Here is a 20,746-nt window from a genome sequence, read left to right on the forward strand (position 1 = left end):
CAACTTGAATGAATGCCATGAATAGAAAATAGATAAAAACTTACAAGAGACCCGTTAATAAAGGCTATCAGTCCAGTGTTTGAAATTGTGTTGTAATATAACCAAGTACAATATAACTATGTTCTCTTCGTAAGTGCAATTTTGAGACACTTGTACTTCCTGCTACATTTACTTCTACTCCACTACATTGATTTGACAGCATATATGTAGAAATATGTAAAAATATATATATATATATATTGCTGCAAAGAACTATAAAAAAATATTGCCATAAAAATATACTGCCAAACATTGTATAGAATATTTACAGTTTTACCAGACATTGCACATTAATTGAAATTGCACATGGTGGGTACGGATAAAATGAGTACACAACACTATTGCACAGTAATAAATTTATATGTGTCTCAGTAGAATACCAGTATATATGTGTAGGTGGAGTACTGAAAGAGAGTGAAAAAGAAATTTTGCACAAGGTAATTTGTGTATAATAAATCTGACATCCGTGCAAAAAACAGTCTGAATATGGATCCAGTGCTACATTAAGCAATGGTGGAGTTAAGGACCTGCGGTAGCGCTCCTTGCAGAGTGCATACAGCAGTCTCTTGCTGAAGGAGCTGCTGAGGGCCCCCACTGTGTCATACAGGAGGTGGGAGGAGTTGTCAATGATGGATGTCAGCTTGTCTAACATCCTCCTCTCGGCTATGTCCTCAATGGTGTCCAGAGGGCAGGCCAGGACAGAGCCAGCTCTCCTGACCAGTTTGTTGTAGCAGGTAGATGACTGCGTCTTCCACACCAATGCCAGGTCAATATGCGAACTGTAGGGGGTCCAGCTTGCTGCTCACCTGGTGACGGAGGTGGTTAAGTATAATCCTCTCCAGGGGCTGCATCAGGTGGGAAGTTAGGGCTACCAGCCTGAAGTGGTTGGGCTCTCTGGGATGGACAGTCTTTGGTACCAGAACCACACAGGAAGTTTTCCACAGGGCTGGAACTCTCTCCAGATAGAGGCTCATGTTGAATATATGCAGAACGACCCTGCAGAGCTGATCTGCACAGTCCCTGAGCAGTGACGCCTGATGGCATCAGATCCAGACTGAGTTCTTTCCTCGCCTGATCTGCTGTTATGGAGAGACCAGGTATATAAAGTATATATAGAGATATAGATAATAGAATGCATTACCTAACAGCATATACTGGTTAAAATAAGTCAAACTGCAACACTAAAATGCTACTTACATGTTAATACTCCATCAATCATAATCAAATAATATGTTGCATTATGTGATTTAACACACACAGGAGCAGTTCTGCAGCATAATCAGTACTTTCACTTTGTGCAATGATTGCTGCAAATAACTTAAGCTACTTAATGTTTACTTGCTAAACAAAATCTTAACTGCAGGACTTCTGAGGAGAAAATTGGGGAAATTGACTTGTAATGGACTATTTTAAGCAAATGATCCAAGTACCTCCACCACCACCGCCGCAGGTTCGAGTGCTGCTGTCTCTTTAAGGAGGCAGGCGTTCCAAAGAAAGTGACGTCGTGCGTGTGGTGCGTTTCAGAAGACCGGGAACAGGATCACACGTTCACTACAAGGGAAACTGCAACCCTCTACAGATCACAGGTTAGTAAATAATCATCGGCTAAACTGCTCAGCTGGAAAAGACAAGCAGTATTAAACACTACTTTAGTAATGTGTATGTAGTTCATTCAATAAATCATGTTAGAATAAATTACGCGATTGCAATTTCCTTTATTTCCGAATGTCATGCTAACGCCGCTAGGTAGTTAGCACTGGCTAGCAAACAGCTCTGGCCAACTAACATTTGCTGTATGGCAAAAACACGACTCTACATTGTTATATTCTTACTGTATTAGCTAGTAGCTTACTGTGTCACATTTATTTGTGATCGAGAATTGGACCGAAGCTAGGCCATGTAGCGTTACAGCTCTTTCTGTTACGCAGCTAACTGAACGTTAGCAAGGACACATGGGCACTGCCAGCGTTTGATCACGCTCCCTATTTTAAACTACGGCACGTATCTAACGGGAGCTTATGTTAAATGTTAAAGCACTGACAGAACTCTCTAGACATGTCCTTACAAAGACTTGGCGTCTATCATAGAGTCGATCATCGAGAGCTGAGCCTGACTCTCGTTTAACTCGTCCTCGTTTTGCTAACGTTAATTTCATAACAGCATTGGAGCAGAGGTGGAAGGAGCACAGCTGTGGGGTGAAAGAACCCGACACTGTGCCAGCCATTGAAATGGCTCTCTGACAGCTGTTGAACCCCAACAACTTGTGGCTAATGTCTGTCGGTCAGTTGTGATTGCTAGTAGGCTTGTGAGTATGTGGAGATGCCAACATAGACCCCCCACAACATCGCATCAGGTCCAGTGCTGTTCAGTTCTGCCCTATGATGGACGTTTTGATGTCATCCCTTTATTCATTAACCACTCATTTATTCCGTGTTGTAAGCTTTGCAGCTGCATCCATAATCGCGATATAATTATCTCTGATAAATCGTCTTATTTTCTCACCAATTGTACAGCTCACTGACTTTAACCCGTGGTATGATATTAAAATCTCTCCCTTTTGTTTTTCCCAATGTCCTTAAGTGTTGCTGTCATGCCTGCTAAAAAGACCACCACCAAGAGGAAGTCTGAGGCTATTGTGGAGGATGAGAAAGACCTCAAGAAAGTGAAAGGTAAGTCACTTTTCCATGAGCTGCACCAGTACAGAATTCAGTAGCACCATTTAAATCAACATGCAACACAACACTTTCATTTTTCCTTCTTAACTGTATTACCAATAGATGCTTTAGTAATAAATACACAATTTACAGAAATAAAAATGAGCTATTTTATTTTAAAGGGGGGCTGCCGCGCCTCCTAAAACCAGAAACCGTCAACCTGTAGAAGCCATCAAATGATAAAACACTGTTTCTGTGTTTGTGTGTGACAGTTTCCCACAGGAGTCATGGCAAGGAGGCAGGCCAGGTTCTTGTCCTGGGCCAGGGCGATGTTGGACAGTTGGGTAATGGCGAGAACGTTATTCAGAGGAAGAAGCCGGCCCTCGTGTCCCTGCCAGAGAAAATTGTGCAAGTTATAGCTGGAGGCATGCACACTGTGTGCCTCAGCGACACTGGCAATGTAAGGGCCCACCTGTCTTGTTGTTTAGTGTTGTCTCTTTGTTGTAATGAAAATTGAATGGCTAATGCTTTGGCTCTCAGCTAAGATTTCAAGTAAGGATCTTACTTTACTTTTTTTCTGTAGGTCTACACATTTGGCTGTAACGATGAGGGTGCCCTCGGTCGGGACACAACAGAGGGGTCTGAGATGGTTCCGGGGAAGGTGATACTGGAGGAAAAGGTGGTCCAGGTGTCGGCAGGGGACAGCCACACAGCCGCACTCACGGATGATGGAACGGTGTACATCTGGGGCGCCTTCAGGGTTGGTTACCTGCTGTTTTCAGCCACCTAGGCCTGTGCTTGGAAGTGTGCATGTCTGTGTGTAAGAGAGGTTGGCCCTACGTCTAGTCAACTAGTGATTTTTGTAACCTTTTTTTTAATCTGCTCTACCCATAAAACTTATGAGCGCCAGTAGGAAATTTCTGTACATGGGGGTGTACTAGGGTTTGGCGATATGATGGTCTATGCCATGTGACACTAGAAATGTGTCCACTGGTAGAGATTTGGCAATACTGTTTCTAGTGCTGGAGCAATCCCTTAAGCTGTGTTTACACACTGTCATTCAGTGTCTGCACCTCCGCCCTGCTGCACGGCGAGCGAGTGGGTGGTTTGATGACCTTGCATCACTGTAGCCGCTTCTAACGCTTTTCTGCTTGCCTGTATATTGCTTTCCACTCTTTCACTGACATTGTGGATACGTCAAAATACATTTAGTATGTATATCAATGCAAAAATGGACATCATTACAGATGAGTCCTCCTCCTCCTCCACCCGCACACCAGGCGTCATGTCACAAAAGTATGACCAGTGTTCAGTAAACAAAACACCATAAAGTCATGCATCATACCCATTTTTTGTCCAATGTTGTCTTGCATGAAGTCAAGCACAAGCAGTAGTATATGCAGCAGTACACGCGCTTTTAACTGTGGACTCCCCCTTCTCTTCTGTTCATGTTTTCTGCCTGTTTATCTTATTTGATGTAAATGTCTGCCCCTCACCATCCAAGAACAGATTCATTTCCTGTAATATTGTTCAGGCACGTCGCCATTATTCAAGCACACCAGGCTTTCTGTACCCATCAGCTCCTCAACTGTCAAACCTGTAGCATCGCACTAACATGCCTTTCTCATGTCAGTGCAGTTACACTGAGACGACGCTCTGCCGCTTTAACAATAAACGATCTTTGTCAGGTTTCACCTAGTGTGCTATCAACAGTTTGGTATAAAAAGCAACCAAATCCTTCTGGTGTCTTAGGCGTCCTCTCATCAGTTTCCTTTCTTAAACCTGCAAACCTGCGTATCCTGAATACCACGTCTCTCATTCTTCCTTTCCCTCCCTAATTGCTTTTGCATAACAGAGGTTCCTCCCATATTCTGAGTGTCTGGTCAACTTTTCTCCGCGTCATCTGGCTACAAGTTGTGGCATGTTGCATGGGGACAACAACTCTTTGCACCTCACTAGAGAGAAAAGCAAAAGCGTTTGAACATAGCTTGACGATCCTCTATTAAGCCATTCAGAATTGTTTTAGTCTCTCTGCACTCATTAGCACTCCTGCTAGTTTACTCGTTGGTTTTACATTATTAATGCTCAATGGCACACTGGCAATTACATCCATATTACCTCTGCCTACCTCGTGCATTCCCACCAGATGTTTGACAGTGCCGAAACGAACTCTGTAACCTCTGTTTTGAAAAAAAAAATTTTTTAACTGTTTTCTTTGTTTTCCCTCCGATTTACACCCATCAGCCGCAACATTAAAACCACTGACAGATAAAATGAATGTCATTGCATTCATGTGGATGTTACTTTGACATGCAGCACCCACCTAAACATTGCTGCAGACCACGTACACCCCTTCATGGCAACAGTGTTCCCTGATGGCAGTGGCCTCTTTCAGCAGAATGATGCACACTGCCACACTGCAAAAACTGTCCAGGGACGTGGTCTCCAAATTTCTCAGAGCTCAATCCGATGAAGCATCTGTGGTATGTGCTGGTATAAGTCTGATAGGCGAAGGCCCCACCCGCCAACCCACAATGCTTGAAGGATCTGTTGCTAACCCCCTGGAGCCAGATACCACAGGATCCCTTCAGAGGCCATGTGACCATCAGAGCTGTTTTAGCAGCACAAAGGGGACAAACACAATATTCTGCAGGTGGTTTATTGTTGTGGCTGATCGGTGTATATTTTGAATGTTTTCTATATGTGCATTATACATCACAGTTTCCAGTCCCAGTTATAGCCATGCTGTACTTCTCATAATCTGCAACATGAGCATTTCATATCTCTGGGTCTGACCATTATTGTGCTGGACTCTTGTTTCCAGGATAACAATGGTGTTATAGGTCTTCTGGAGCCCTTGAAAACATCTACTGTTCCAGTCAAAGTCCCCATGACGGAGCCTGTTATGAAAATTGCATCAGGTAAGAAACAGCCATCTTTTTTTGTTTTTATTCGCACACTACATATTATCTTCTGACAGTGTTTCTGTTTCTTTTCATGAATCTTTTAAAAGGTAACGACCACCTGGTGCTGGTTACACTGGAGGGAAATCTTTACTCGTCAGGCACTGGAGAGCAGGGGCAGCTGGGAAGAGTGCCTGAGCTTTTTTCAAACACAGGAGGCAGGAAAGGCCTCGGTGGGTAACACAAGCCTTTCCAAGCCCAAAGCTTCCACAGTTGTCCAGGATTTGATGTCTGATTTGTGATGACGTTAACAATGGATGCTGTCGTGTCGTCTGGCTGACTGTGTGTCCTGTGATTTCAGGCCGGCTGCTGGAACCACAGATAGTGAAAGTCAAAGGGAAGGTTCACTTCACAGATGCCTTCTGTGGGGCGTACTTCACCTTTGCTCTCTCTAAAGAGGGACACGTTTATGGATTTGGCCTCACCAACTATCACCAGCTGGGTTAGTATGGCTCATCAGACTTTAGTCCTTTTGGGTAATTTCAACTTTATCATTAGCTGTGGCCACATTCTGCTCGACGGTAATTGCATCAGACATTGTGAAGTTATTTTATGTGTCCTTACACTTTTTTTTTTAATCTACCTTTTCAGGCACTAAAGACACCAGGGTGTGTTTTTTCCCAGTAAAACTGACATGCTTCAAGAACTCCACCACATCCTGGGTGGACTTCTCTGGAGGACAGCATCACACAGTCTGCCTGGATGCTGAGGGTAAGCTCCAAGTAATCGCTCATCCAGGCCATGCCTGATCCAGATTTACACAGATCTATAAAACCAAACAGGTTTAGCAGGTAATCAGATAATATACAACTTAAGTTGCAAATCATGTTTCAGCACTCAGGTCTCAGCTGAGTCAAGACATGTTGACAGAGTTTGACTCTTTTTTTTTCTTTTTTAAACAATTCAAAAAAATAACCCAAACCTTTATTGTTCTGATTAAAATGAAAACACCAAAAAGTAAAAGCCTTTCTGACAAATCAGTCGTTTGGTAATTTGGTTGGAAAGCTTGGGCTACCGAGGACAGCAGGTAGTTTTATTAAAGCTTCAACTTTATTAATCCCCAGCTGTGGAAATTTAATGTTGCAGGAGGCATCAATAAAAATAGCAAAGACAATACAAAATACAAAATAAGAAAATACCAAAATTAGAAGTAGACTATGTACATGTACATTTTATACAAAAGACTATAGAGAATATATTGCCAAAGGAAAGTACTTGAGAAATGTTGAAAAAGAATTGCACAGGGATTGAAACAAAAATTGCTCATGGTTGTGGATAAATTAAGTACAGTATTTGCTCTAATGTCACAGTAATATTGTACAGGTTATAGCGTGTATGAAGAAGAAGGATGTTTTACAGTAGTGCTACATTATACGATGCTGGAGTTGAAAAATCTGACAGTTTTTGGCATGAAGGACCCGCGGTAGCGTTCATTTTTGCAGAGTGGATGCAGCAGTCGGTTGCTGAAGGAGCTGGTGAGGGCCCCCACTGTGTCATGCAGGGGGTGGGCTAACATCCTTCTCTCACCTACACCCTCAGTGGTGTAAACAAACAGTAAATGACTCCTTTTCCTCTTCATCTTTCAGGACAGGTATACAGCCTGGGCAGAGCAGAGTATGGTCGTCTTGGTCTGGGAGAAGGAGCTGAAGAGAAGAGTGAGCCCACGCCGGTGACGGGCATGGAGCCGGCCAGCAGAGTGACATGTGGGGCGTCCGTCAGCTACGCTGTCACCAGAGAAGGTGAGAAGCAAATCCCATGCAGCAGAGGACTGCAGGAGTGAGCCGCTTCATAAATGTGTCACACCGCTTGCTTTAAGTGATCATACCGCAACGAAAAAATAAGTCGTTTGGCTGCGTTATCGAAAACGACTCAAAGGACTCACAAGTGGTTTTTGTTTTGTTTTGTTTTTTCCCCCAAACTGATTATCAGCTTCATTTGTTTAATGTGGATGCTGTTTCATCACTGTTGCATGTGTTTCCTCCAGGATCCGTGTATGCATGGGGCATGGGCACCAACCTGCAGCTTGGCACAGGAGAGGAGGATGATGAGTGGAGCCCCGTCAAGATGACGGGCAAGCAGCTGGAGAACCGTGTAGTACTGATGGCCTCCAGTGGAGGGCAGCACACAGTCCTTTTGGTCAAAGACAAGCAGGAGAGCTGATGTTCACATCAGGAAGAGGATGATGGGGGATCATCGGATTTGTTCATGATGCCTAAATCTAGGGATGGGATCGATCTGTGTGCGACTTCCTGTTCTGAGCTGAAATTCAGATCCAGGGAACTTTTCTCTTCTTGGTGTGGGGGAAAATGTTCATGGGTGTTTGGTAGATGATGACAAATGAGAGACTATTTTTTTAAAACTAGTTTTTGGTGTTTTCTTCCAATTCTTTTCATGAAAAGTCATTCGTATGGCTGTGAGATGAATAATGTGAAAATGTTTGTGAAAGTGAGTACTGGCATGTACAGAAAGGAAATGAAAGTCCAAGCCTTTTAATGACATCCCCAAACAAGAGTATTTTTAATTATTTTTTCCCCTTGCTTTAAAGCAATAATTTCATCAACCTTGTTTCAGACAGGACATTTACACTCAGATAGTTTAATATGTGAGACCGGTGTTCATTTTACCTTGGGCACACAACCTTGTTGTGACTATTTGAACATTTGGTTATGTGTCATACTGTATCCTGCATTCTGTTACTTTTCTTGTCTGAAAATAAAGATTCCATTTTAAATTTTTAAGCCTTATCTAATGCATCAAATGTTTAGCAGCTACTTTGATAATTAATACATGGAGTTATTGGCCATGCAAGAATACCGAACATTTCCTGGTTCGAGCTTCTCAGATGTGAGGATTTAAAAATTTTGGCTTTGAGAAATTATTTTGGTCATTTTTAACTACCGTCTGACATTATATATAAAAAAATTATGAATCAGAAAAATAGTTGGCAGTTAGAGTGATGATGAAAATTTGTAGTTGCGTCCCAGCTGGGCTGTAACCACAGACATGTTGGCAGGGTGCTAAATCCAACACTGTGCTAGCAAAAGGGAAAATCCATCCTAAAATAAAATCCACGTTATTCCAATGCAGTTTGACACGTCAGTCAATATCAAAGGCCTTTGTTAACAAATGACAAGAGATATTAAAGGGATTAATGCTGACTCGTTTATATTGGCTCATGGCTCAACAGTGTTGTTACAGTATATTGTCCAGACCTGTCTGAGTCCACTGTGTTGGCGATATAACTAATTTAACTCAGTTAGGTTGGACATTGACATCAGTCAATGTTTCACCGTTTTCTTTGTCAGCAGTGTGGAAGTTGCTGACGTCCAGCAGTTACACTCAGTCTGCTTTATGTCTATTATGTATGCAATCAACACATTCCATACTCACAGAGTCATGAATGTTAATCAGAAACACTTAAAGATGCAAATGATGGCTCAAGTACATACATCAAAGCTACATGCCATTGTGTTTTATCTGGGGTGAAATGCACGCGGTCCTTGCTCGTCTCATCTTTCTTTCATCTGGCCAAAAGGACAGATGATGAAATTAAAAAAAAACAACAACAAAAAAAAAACACTCGTGGAAAACAGCGTCTCAAAAAGCTTTGAAATGCTAAAGCGTCTTTCATTAGCAGTTAATTGATCAGAGTGAACCTCTTCTCTTGTTTGTTTTGCATCATGTTTTGTCCTGTGACAAAGACGAAATGTCAGGAACACATTTGAATGCACCGCTCACTGCTCATCAGTGTTGGTTCTCTTAAAAGCAAAGGTGTGAACTCATCTTTTTTTTTCTTAGTAGAAAACTCAAACCGTTCCACACATTCAATGACATGCATGTGTTCGTGCATGAGCACATTCTTCTCCAAAGAACATGAGGGGTTATGTTCCTCTTCTCCATATACTGCAGTGACAGCTGTGTAAAGTGTGAATGTATTGTTACCGTGCTGCTTCACCTCCATACACAACTTATCGTTTCATAAGAACAACCTCTTTCTACTAGGATGAAAATAGTGTTTTGCCAACAACTCAACCAAAGAGATAATCTAATATTTCACACTGTGTGACTGTAATTTCAGACTCTTTGTCTGATGAGTCAACCTCTCATTGTTTTTAAATTCAATATTTTCCTTTCTGAAATGTTGTCCTAGTTCAGTAATGAGCTGTTGCAATGCCAGACACCAAGCAGAGTAAAATACTCTGTCATATTAATATGACACTGATTAAGTAGCCTTTAGATGTGCATTCATTATTTCACTGCACCTGAAGTTTTAGCAATTTAACATTTGTTTTTAGACCTACGGATCATATCAAATTTCTTAAACCTGTTTTTGTATCTCTGTCTTTTTTTCTATACCTTCCAACCTCCAAAGCAATAAAGCTGGAATGTTTTACAAAAAGGTAAATTGACCTTATTTAAGCTGCGAGGTTAGAAAAGGATGTTAAAAGCATCAGTCTCTGGCATCTGTTGGCAGCTTTCCACATGCTGGAGCATTCAACGTCTGATAATGCTCTGAACCCCAGAAGCCCTCTCCTATGTTTCCAGCACAAAGAGAAACATTCCTGCAGATATTCAGCAGTGACATCCTGTGATTAGTTCCTTTCACTCATACAAAGTCTAACTGGATTGTTCATTATGCATGTCGGGCTCTAATCTTCCTCTCACTGAACTAATGACAGAGGAGACCGAGGAATCTCAGGCACCTGCGTTATATTGGAAGGAGCCAAATTTATCAGAGCAATTGGCTGCTCCAGTCGGAGCAGTACAGAAGCTTTTGTTTTGGTAACTCTGTCTCTGCGTGTGCTTTGCATGGCACGCCCGACAGGCTGCACGATGCATTCATAAACACGCTCTTAAAATCATAACCTTACAACAGAGAGCACATTTTCCATAATTTTCTCGCTGCCTTGATTGGGATGTGGCAGCCCTTGAGTCAACCTGCTCCTTTATTAATGTGTCATTTCAAGCGTTGAGTGCTCGCTCTCGAGTGCATCTTAATCAAGAAATCCAAAGTTTTGTGATGATTGAATGTTTCAGGATGGATTGTCTTCAAGCGGTGCATTGTAGTGGGAACCTGTTGAACACGGCCCAGCAGGAAGCTGCTGTCCAGATCATTTCCTTCACACTGTTTCTCTCTCCCTCACACAGACAAATGGCACGCTGTGGATAAAATACATGTGTACGAAAGAGGGAAGTTAAGACGTAGAAAGAAAAAAGATGGATCGATAGAAAGCAAACAGCCTCACACAAAACACTGAACATCCATTTTCCATTTTCTATCATTGCTGCCCTCAAACAACAACAACAACAAACGCCCCTGGCTGCTACTGATGCATGAAGTGTATGAACTATACCCATCGCTAACTGTTGCCATGGCAGAGTTGATATTGTTTTGCTGTTGGCGCTGAAAAAACATGTATTTCTGCAAGCATGCACAGGAAACCAAAATAGCATATTATTAGTAAATGAGTACTGTCTTGCTGTTAAGCTGCTGGTGCTCCATTGCCTGTGGACCTTACTTGTAATTACTGGAGATTGCTTTGATAGATTGGACTCCTCATCCAGTGGGCCGCTGGCTTCTTGTGAGCTCCATGGCCGAGGACCGACAGCTGTGCAGGAGCTTGTGAGAGGGGCCCATCTCTTAATTTACTGCATGTTTACAGATGTGTTATACTGACCACATGAGCGACGGGCGTCAGGCGCCGGTAATGAAGCACCATGGCGTATGACTCATCTCTTTTAATGGGCTTGTCGTATTCTCAACGATCCATGGCATATTGTGTCTGTGCTAATTACTTACAGACGTTCGCATCCTGTGAAGGAACTGGATCTGACTTATAGGGACTGTATGGACATCATTTGTAAAGGGGAGGGAGTCAGAAAAAGGTTCAGATATTCTCATCAATCTTCTCACATATTCAGGAGTAATCCCTAAGACCTTTTCATCAAAGTTCCCCTCTAATGAGTATGTGGGTGCATAAGCTCCAGCAGGATATTATTTTTACACATAAACAAGTTGTACATGTTTGACAGTATTATATAATTTTGGCATGTTGTAAGGAGGGTGTTTTGTTTCTACATCAAGAGGAGAGTTTATAAAAAAAAAAGTTTCTTTTGTAATATACTTTTCATACAATCCCTTGTGGCCCTCAGCTGGCAGATGGCACTCAGTTTGAATCCCTGTCCTTGCTCCTCAGCAGGGAATACCCGAGTGTTTGCCGCCTCGTGAAACAGCTTTTTCAACTTCTGCCATTTTGTGAACACCTCGGGCAACTAGGAGGTCTGACTGACTGTGTTACAGCAGGCGTCTATCACACAAAGCAGCAGGCCAGATTGCCAAAACCATTCCCAGAATCTCTGCATAATCACCGTCCCAATGGCTGATTCCTTTTGGGTGCATATTCCTCCTTCAGTGTTGGATTACACGGTTTTGACTCAACACTGACAGGTTGTGTGCCGTCAGCCAAGATGAGAAAAGCCTCACTTACAGTATGTAGGTGTCGAGATGCCTAAACATCTGTTATGTTGGAAGATTTATGTGGCTGCGGTGTAATGGAGCTCAAGCCGCGCTTTTATCCAAACTGCCAAACAAGATAATTGTCTTCCATGAGGCCAAGCGACAAGTCTGCCTTCACAGCGTCTCTCCAGCTCACATACAGCAGATCTCTTCATTAAGTCTCCCTCACGTAAAGTGTCGCTCAGATGAAACAGAAAACAAAATCGTGCTTCAAATTTATTGGATGCTCTTAGCTTTTGATGCCAGCGAGGGAATACTGCGAGCTCTTATGAATTCTTCAGCAAGATTCCCTCCGTTCTCGCTTCCCTCTGTTAATTTATCTGAGCGCACAGGCGACCATTAGTTATGGTCAGAGGATGAACGCTTTTAATTATCTGGCTGTCACTCTGATCTACAGTATCTCTCTGTGTGTAACTGCGCATATTTGATTGCAAATGATTTTTTAAAAGAATGGCTCTGAGAGAAAACAATAGATTATAAAATGCAGAGCAAAGCTGTTTCTGGTGGGACAAATATCACAGTTACACGTTTGTTTTCAGACGGGAGCTGAGAGCTTTGTGATGCCTTGTGTAGGCACTTCCATGAGATTCAGGCTGAACATCTTCTGCTCCAATCATCTGAAGTATGAGTCTGAAAGAGACATGATTGTGACATTACCAGTCTTTCAGCAGAGCACGATTTCAGTCCTTTCATGTGTGCAAGAAATTAAATGAAAGACCAGGGTAGAAATATGGTCAAGAATTTGTCGCATTAAGCACATCCTCTGTGGGCCTCACTGGCATGCCTCATGTCAGTGTTAACGGCATCCATAATAACGCCTCAGTGGGTATCGGCCAATCATGACTGTTTACACTCCAGCCAGGCCCACGCACTCGTGTGTCCGCAATCCACATTCAATGAGAATCTGAATTCGTTGGAAAAGATAGCACATTGGTTTATTTTGTTCCTTTTTGATGAAAGCGGCAGTCAATCAGGGGTTTGCCTCTGTGTCACTTTTAGACTGTTAGAGGATAAAGTTGGTGATTCTGTTTCTGTCCACAGATCACATCAAAAGACATAAAACAGCAACCAGTTGATCCTAAAAACACTGATGCACTGGGTGACATGTTCCTTCATCAACATAGACATGAGCACTGTAGTTTATTTTGAGTCAATCCCACATACACTGTTCTATTTATTTATATTATTCATATATATTTATAGTAATTACCGTTTCAACAGTGAATACTTACAAGAGCACCAAATCTACGGCTGAAAATAGTCACCAAGAAAGGAACTATTTACTCCTACTTGAGTACAGGGCCGAGCCGAAAATATGTATTCATTGCTTATTATTTTTCAGTCTTCAGGAGGAGCCACAGGCACTGTTGTTTTTGACCTTTTCAAAGAATTTGTTGGCAGTAATAGAAAGATGTATCTCCAGCTTTATTCTTAAAGGTATACACAGGACAAGCCTGATTCCAGAGGAGCTGCGACTCTGTGCAAAACATAAATAAAGACAGAAGCCCATGTAGTAACATCTTTTATACAACCATGTGTTCACAAAGTGGCTCCATCCTCGCTTGTGAACGACTGAGCCTTTCCAGGATGCTCCTTTCATACCCAATCATGATACTATCACCTGTTACCAATCAACCTGTTTACCTGTGGAATGATCCAAACAGGTGTTCTTGGAGCGTTCCACTACTTTCCCAGTCTTTTGTTTCTTCTGTACCAACTTGTTTGAAACATGTTGCTGCATCAGATTCAGAATAAGCAGATATTTACAAAAATCAATGAAGCTGATGAGGTCAAACATTAAATATATTGTCTTTGGACTGTTTTCAGTCGACTATATTTCAAAAGGAATAAGCGAACTATCACATTCTGTCTTATTTATTAGTTTTATACAGCATCCCAACATTTTTGAAAATTCGGGTTATAAAATGTACTAATTCTCCAGGGCATCTGGTGGCCAGAAACTCAAACATCATCCCTGACTTCTTTCATGTTGTGCTTTCATTTACTCACTCACGATAACAAACACGCTGTACATGTGTCATATTTGACCCTGTGGCTGGTGACCTCTGACCCAGTCAACATCGCCCGACCGACAAATAAGATGCCCAACTCCCACGAGGCCTCACTGGTGCTTACAGGGAGTAGAAATGTCAACAGACTGTAGGCTAATAGCAAGCACAGAAAACAAACAAAAAAAACTGAAAGGTATTTACAACAATACTTAAAATTAAAAGCACTTACAAGCTACAGCTGATTCTATTCCATATGACAGCTGTATTAATGTTTTCAAAAGACAAAAGCAGTTACTACACCTGTATATAATAAGGTACTTTACATACTGTATCTGCTGAAACACAAAATGTGAGAACACTTAAAGATGAAGCACTTTTCTCTACAAAACAGGAATGAAACATAATGCTGAATAAGGCATTACGGTACATATTTTCATTCAACCTAACACATGGTGGCTCGCACTGCAGACAACATTTAAAAATGCTGTTTTTACAGCAATGGCCATAAAGAGTTAGAGATAGTCCAGACAGGAGACAGGAACAATATATTTTTTTAAGATTTAGAAAGCTTCACCTAACATTTATAGCACTTAGTGTAAATACATATTATGTGGTACAACATTTGATTTTACTAATTGGATACAAGTGAAGCTTAATGTTACAACAGCTTGACAGCACATTGAAACAGAATAAATCACATCGTCACTTAATATGCTCTTACAGAACGATTCTATCTTTACACTTGATATACGGATGCCTTTTGAAACACAACTGCCTCGCTGCAGTGGCAAGAGGAGAAGCATCGTTTGAGTGTGCAAAAGATGTCTTCTTACCGCCCTAATCTCCTCCTGCAAGTGTCCAACCATCATGACTGGAAACTCGTCCATTAACTGTAATATGTATAGGAAGCTTTGTGTTGTTTCTAATGCATTTGAGCCAATGCAGAATTGCCTCTGTGTCAATTTGAGGTCACTGAGTCAGTCAGTGCCACTTTCCCCTTCTCTTCCTCAGTTTATTGTCAGCTGAATAGTTGTGCAAAAAAAAAAAAAAAAAAAATCAGAGCAACCTAACTGCTGGAGGAGTGGAAACATAATGAGTCAGCTGAAGTTCATGGTGAATACATGCTGGAAGCGCCAAGTCATCTCTGCTCAATCACGAAGGCTGCATTTTCGTGTTATTTAAGATGTCTTTCACAAGCATCTTTAACGATGTATCGGAGGGATAAAAGAGGATGATATGACGCTGAAACATGTCGCTGCTCTCGTCTAGAATTTCACAATTCTTCTTACAGTGCGTGTGGCCTTCATCTGTAATTATTCCTCCTCGCAGCATCACGAGAACACACATGAAATTGGATGCATCCTTTAATTAAAATATCACAGAGACAATGAGGATACAGTCTCAGATGAGCATTCACATTATTGGATTCTCATTACCTTCACTATGAGGTTGAGTGGTAATGCTGTCTCGATAGACTGTGCATTCGGACAGTATTAGGAGGGAGACATGTTTTCATTGAGTTGGCTCTGTATTCCAGCACACTGGACATGAAATTAAAGACAAGGTTAAAGTCCTGACTTAAAGTAAATTCAGCTGTGATGCTGCTATAAAAAAATAATCCTATATTAACAACAGATCAGATGGCCACATGCAATGTAAGAGGAGTTGCTCTGCAGAGCGTTACAGAGTCTTTCAACTCATTGTTTTGATTTTCTGACCCGCAACTTCACTGTTTTGGTTCACTCTCACTGCGCTTGCGTTGTTTCCACCCGCTGCAGGCAGCTGTTTTCAGCAACAAGGCTCTAAAAACCAACTGCACACCACCCTCCCAACACCAAACAGCAGACAGACACAGTGAAATACTAGAAGGTGAACACAGTGGAGCATTTAGCAGCTGAAAAGCCAGATATTTCCCTCAGGAGTTGCAAAAAAAAAAAGCAGAGTGTATATTCAACCAACATTTGTCAAGTAGCCAAAAACAGGACTTCATGAACAATAATGTTGCTGTGTAACTGCTGGATTTTTAAATAGGCAAGTTTGTCATATCAACTGAAAAGGCAATGATACGTCAGTGTCGTGTTAACAGCTCTGCCCACAAGTGGCAAAAAAGAAGCTCTCCCAGGTTTAATTTGAAGGTGTCACATCAACAGTGTAGGAATTGTAGCCCTTTATAAACGGTTTCCCAAACTGAGGAAGTAGAAAGTAATTTTCCAGGCGAACATAAACCTTAATGTAGTCATCATATATAAAACTTAACTACACATAAATGACTAGCTGAGGACAGACAGCAGCGTCTCTGCTGCTGATGCTGTGCCTGAGCTGCACTACTGCAGCCGTCGTCACCTCATCCTGCTGCAGGGGATTTTCTGAGTCAGTCTGCTCTTCATCAAGTGAAAAACATGAGTTGTTGGACGGAGGTCAGGTAACTGACTCAGCAAATCATACTGTGGCCACTGCTTGGCCATAAAAGGGCTCCTTGGTGCCTTGTTTTTGTGTTCAGGATCAATGTCCTGGCTGACAACCTGATGACTGTGGGACTGTGGGACTACACAGGGCTGCTGTGAGGCCCTGCATTTGTTACCTGATATGGAGCTGAAGACCTACAAACGCCTTAAACCTTGTGTGTGTTTGTATGGTTGCATTATGCTTGTGCTTTATACACACTCCATGAATGTACACATATTTGCATCCATTTCCTTACACACAGGCACACACAGGCATGTTTGTGATCATCCTGAAGCACAGTCCTGAAGGAACTGCATCTCACAAGCCTATTGGGACGAATGAGTTTCATTATATGAAACCAAAAACACAATCAATCATTCACATGAACGTTAGTTCAACAGCTTACATCTGCAGACTCAGACTCCCGTGGTGGTGAACTGCGTGACCTCAGTCCGGACGTCGTCCTGAACTGCTCCCCCCCCCATCTGGTCCATGCCTAGTCAGGCCGGCGGCGTCTCCGTCCGTGCAGGAGCACAGACAGACGCAGGCTCCCGTGTGCTGTTGCGCGCTCTCGAGAAGCTGCTCTGCTCTAGGCGGGAGCGATCAGGCAGGCAGAAATCCCGGAAGCATCTTTTGAAGTTCTCGTCTAAGAAGGCGTACAGCACGGGGTTGAGGCTGCTGTTGGTGTAGCCCAGCGCGATGCACAGATGCCAGCTGGCCATCACCAGGAGGTTCTTGTGGTCAATATCCACCATAGTCTTGATGATGATGAAGATGTGGATGGGAGTCCAGCAGATAATGAAGGCTGCCACAACCACCAGGACCATGCGGGTGATCCGGCGCAGGTTCCTGTCCTTCTCTTTGGAGCCGGAGAGCAGCCTAACGCTCTTGAGCCGCAGGATCATCAGGCCATAGCAGATGGTGATGACCAGGACGGGAACCACGAAGGCGAAGATGAACACGCAGATTTTCATCACTGTGTCCCAGTACCGCTCAGGTTTGGGGAATCTGAGCGTGCAGGCAGTGTTTCCTGAGGAGTTAAAACAATTAGAAGTTTAATAGAGGAGCATGTGGAGAGGCTAATTTAACTTAATAACCCAGCTCAAATGCGTTCTCTTTTATGGCGTGATCACTCCCTTAATACATGCCACTAAAAGTGCTAAAAAGTGAAGCTTCTACACAATGTTGCTAATGTTTTTTTGTCTTCAACAATAAAAATCTCTCACCTTTATCTGTCACCTTGGTAATGGCCATGATCATCACAGGGACCCCGACGGCAGAGGACAGGATCCAGATGCAGACATTGATGAGCTTGGCTTTGGCGGGCGTGCGGAAGTCGAGGGCCCTCACCGGATGGCAAACAGCGATGTAGCGGTCCACACTCATCATGGTGAGGGTCAAGATGCTGGTGAACATGTTGTAGTAGTCGATGGCGATGACCACTTTGCACAATGGCTCCCCAAAGGGCCATGTGCTCATCAGGTACTTGGCGCTCTGGAAGGGGAGGGTGCTGGTGGCGAGAGCGTCGGCGAGAGCCAGATTAAAGATGTAGATGTTGGTGGCGGTCTTCATCTTGGTGTACCTGGTTTGTTAAAAGACAAGCATCGAGCACTTTTACTTTTAGGTTATCCTGACTCATAGTCAACACGACCTGCTCAATTAAACTGCACTTATATGTAATGAGTCACTGAAAAACCCTCCTAAACTCCTCCTTAATGTCAGATTCACAAGTTTTTTTCTTCTTTCTTTCTTTCATCAGTGACCGGTGTTGTATGAATGCCAGCTGAACAGTTGTCTGGTTGTTTAAAGATGGATTCCTCCACATAAGTCCACAATATGACAGTAGTTGGTCACATTTAATTAAACTGCAGCAACAGGCTCTAAAAGGATGAGGGAAGACAAAGGGACGTCTTTCCTTTTATCTTAATCCCCCAAGTAAAGAGATTTATTACATTGCACACCACGCACTGATCTCACTCTGTAATTGCTTTGCCGGGGAGAGAGTGGGCACAGTGTCTTTTATGTTCACTTTGTTTGATTATTCTGAAAATGACAAATCAAAGTGCAGAAACTCATATTTCATCTTCCACACGTTTCACCTGGGATTCAAGACGCAGTTCGGCGACATAGTTGATTGACACCAGAGGTCCACCCATCACAGTCATCGCTCTCTCATTTGAGCTGCATCACTTTAGCAACAAATCAGAATGACACGAATCCTCAGAATCTTCATCACATGAATTACTGAGACAGTCACAGGTTCGGACTCGCACGTGAGGGGTTCAACGCGCTGCGTATTACCCATGCAGATCAATCATTTGAGTTCACGTCATTTTTGACAGGATTGATTGGCGCAATGAAGTAATTTCAATTCTAGAAGCTGTGGAGCTCACCGCCCTCCTTTCCCTCCTGTGTGTAGGTGGAGTGTGTGTGTGGGGCGGGGGGGTTGTGTGTGGGTGTGTAAGAGAGCGCCTCTCAGACACAAAAAGTCTGGCCAATTACAAAGGACCATCAAAAAATGAAGCGCACATAATCCTACAAAATCATATGTTCCCAATTAGAGCAATTAAAAATAATACTGCCTCAATATTATTTCAGCAGTTGCTATTATCTAGGTGTCGTTTGTCGTTGTCAACACGTTGCCAGCAGCAAATAACCGTGGGAAATATCAACTTTACACAAACAAACATTTTTTTTCTCGCCCTTTTAAAGATCTTTCTGCTCGTGCTACTTAGTTTACGGTTCTTTGTGTATATTTCTTACCTGACCACCCCGTACATGACGAGCACGTTCCCCAGCAGCCCCACCACACAGATGAGCGAGTAGAGAGCCGTGATGCAAACGGCAATGATGAGACTAGTAGCGTCTCTGGTCGCAGCCTTGTTGGTCTCATTGCTACTTGAAGGCACGCGCAGCAGATCCTCGGAGAACGTGGCGTTGAAAGGAGTTACTGAGGCCGAGTAGCGCTCGAGAGCGTCGGGAAGAAGAGTGGGGAACTCCATCTCTAAAATTCAGGTGAGGCTGCAGCGCGCGGAGAGGGTCAGAGATGTCCAAAGCAGCAGGAGCGCACACAGGAGCGCACACAGGAGCGCACCAAAAGCGGACGCCTCGCCAAGTGGTGAGGCGTCCAGAGGAGGTTCTCTCTCTCTCTCTCTCTCTCTGTCTCTCTCTCTCTCTCCCTCTCTCTCTCTCCCTCCCTCTCTCTCTCTCTCTCTCTCTCTCTGTGTGTGTTTCTCTCTCTCTCTCTCTCTCTCTCTCTCTCTCTCTCTCTCTCTCTCTCTGCGCTACTGCGCGCTCCCTTCGGCAAAGCGCACTGGTGCACGAAGCAGGACGTGAGGAAACAGTTTTCCTGCTTAATTCTTACCCTGCCTAAAGGAATACCATTTGTCAAAATGCTTAAATTAGCTCTAGCATATAATAATGCTTCATCAAATCCTTTTTTCTAATATATCTTTTCTGTTATCCAATATAGCAGCTTCTTGTTCCACCTGCACCTGGCGAGTTAACAATATTATTCAAACTCAATCTCAACATCTCTCATCCTTGTGGCTTTACAGCTCAATTAGACACACTGAGCTATTCCTCTTATTGCTGCTGCCTTCAGCCCCGAGGTACTTCTTCTCCCACTCTCCATGGCCTGTGGCCTGTTAGCAGAGCTCCATTAGAGGACTGGCTGTTCTCACCAGGCAGTCACCTCATGAAATTACCTTACTAAACCACAGGAGTGATGCAATTACCTGCCAGAAACAAGGCTGATGAAATATTAAAGATGGTTTTGATAGCCTCTAGCAGCAGTCAAGTGTGGATTTGGAAGTGAATCCTACAGATTTCCACTTTGCTCTTTGCAGTCAGTGCCTGGGTAATTGTGTTGGTATCAGTTACATCTATATGAGCAAACGTATTGATGCAGGCATGCACACATGCTGGCACATTCACATGAGAGCTCTATTTTTGCTGTGGGTAAATATCGAATCAATGCAGCTCATGTTTAGATCGATAAAACATTCTTCCCTTATCTCTGATGTTTTCCGATGCATCTTTTCTCATCCCTGGTCAAAGGAGTTTCACTTGACTTATAAAACACAACATAGTGGGGAGCATTTGATTTGTTGACTT

The 20,746-nt window shown here is 42.9% G+C and overlaps 2 protein-coding genes across 2 annotated transcripts; one reads left to right on the plus strand and one right to left on the minus strand.

Annotated features, from left to right (window-relative positions):
* Nucleotides 1-1,571: 1,571 nt before the first annotated feature.
* Nucleotides 1,572-8,413, plus strand: rcc1 (regulator of chromosome condensation 1). Its single transcript, XM_041943301.1, has 10 exons — nt 1,572-1,625; nt 2,620-2,708; nt 2,966-3,153; nt 3,277-3,453; nt 5,518-5,614; nt 5,707-5,829; nt 5,958-6,098; nt 6,248-6,367; nt 7,243-7,395; nt 7,641-8,413. The coding sequence occupies exons 2-10, from the start codon at nt 2,630-2,632 to the stop codon at nt 7,814-7,816; spliced, it is 1,254 nt and encodes a 417-aa protein (XP_041799235.1). The 5' UTR covers nt 1,572-1,625; nt 2,620-2,629; the 3' UTR covers nt 7,817-8,413.
* Nucleotides 8,414-17,130: 8,717 nt separating this feature from the next.
* On the minus strand, nt 17,131-19,632 carry oprd1b (opioid receptor, delta 1b). Its single transcript, XM_041943303.1, has 3 exons — nt 19,394-19,632; nt 17,857-18,212; nt 17,131-17,660 (listed from the first exon to the last, which is right to left on the minus strand). The coding sequence occupies exons 1-3, from the start codon at nt 19,630-19,632 to the stop codon at nt 17,131-17,133; spliced, it is 1,125 nt and encodes a 374-aa protein (XP_041799237.1).
* Between the last annotated feature and the right edge of the window lie 1,114 nt (nt 19,633-20,746).

The sequence above is a fragment of the Chelmon rostratus genome, chromosome 8 (genome assembly GCF_017976325.1).
Source record: "Chelmon rostratus isolate fCheRos1 chromosome 8, fCheRos1.pri, whole genome shotgun sequence".
Taxonomy (NCBI): Eukaryota; Metazoa; Chordata; class Actinopteri; order Chaetodontiformes; family Chaetodontidae; genus Chelmon; species Chelmon rostratus.

Coding starts and splice junctions, on each gene's coding strand:
- rcc1 (XM_041943301.1), top strand. CDS start 2,630: ATGCCTGCTAAAAAGACCACCACCAAGAGGAAGTCTGAGGCTATTGTG. Junction 3,154..3,276: donor GCCTCAGCGACACTGGCAAT/GTAAGGGCCCAC, acceptor TTTTTTCTGTAG/GTCTACACATTTGGCTGTAA. Junction 6,099..6,247: donor CACCAACTATCACCAGCTGG/GTTAGTATGGCT, acceptor CTACCTTTTCAG/GCACTAAAGACACCAGGGTG.
- oprd1b (XM_041943303.1), bottom strand. CDS start 19,632: ATGGAGTTCCCCACTCTTCTTCCCGACGCTCTCGAGCGCTACTCGGCC. Junction 18,213..19,393: donor GTCATGTACGGGGTGGTCAG/GTAAGAAATATA, acceptor TTAACAAACCAG/GTACACCAAGATGAAGACCG. Junction 17,661..17,856: donor TACCAAGGTGACAGATAAAG/GTGAGAGATTTT, acceptor TTAACTCCTCAG/GAAACACTGCCTGCACGCTC.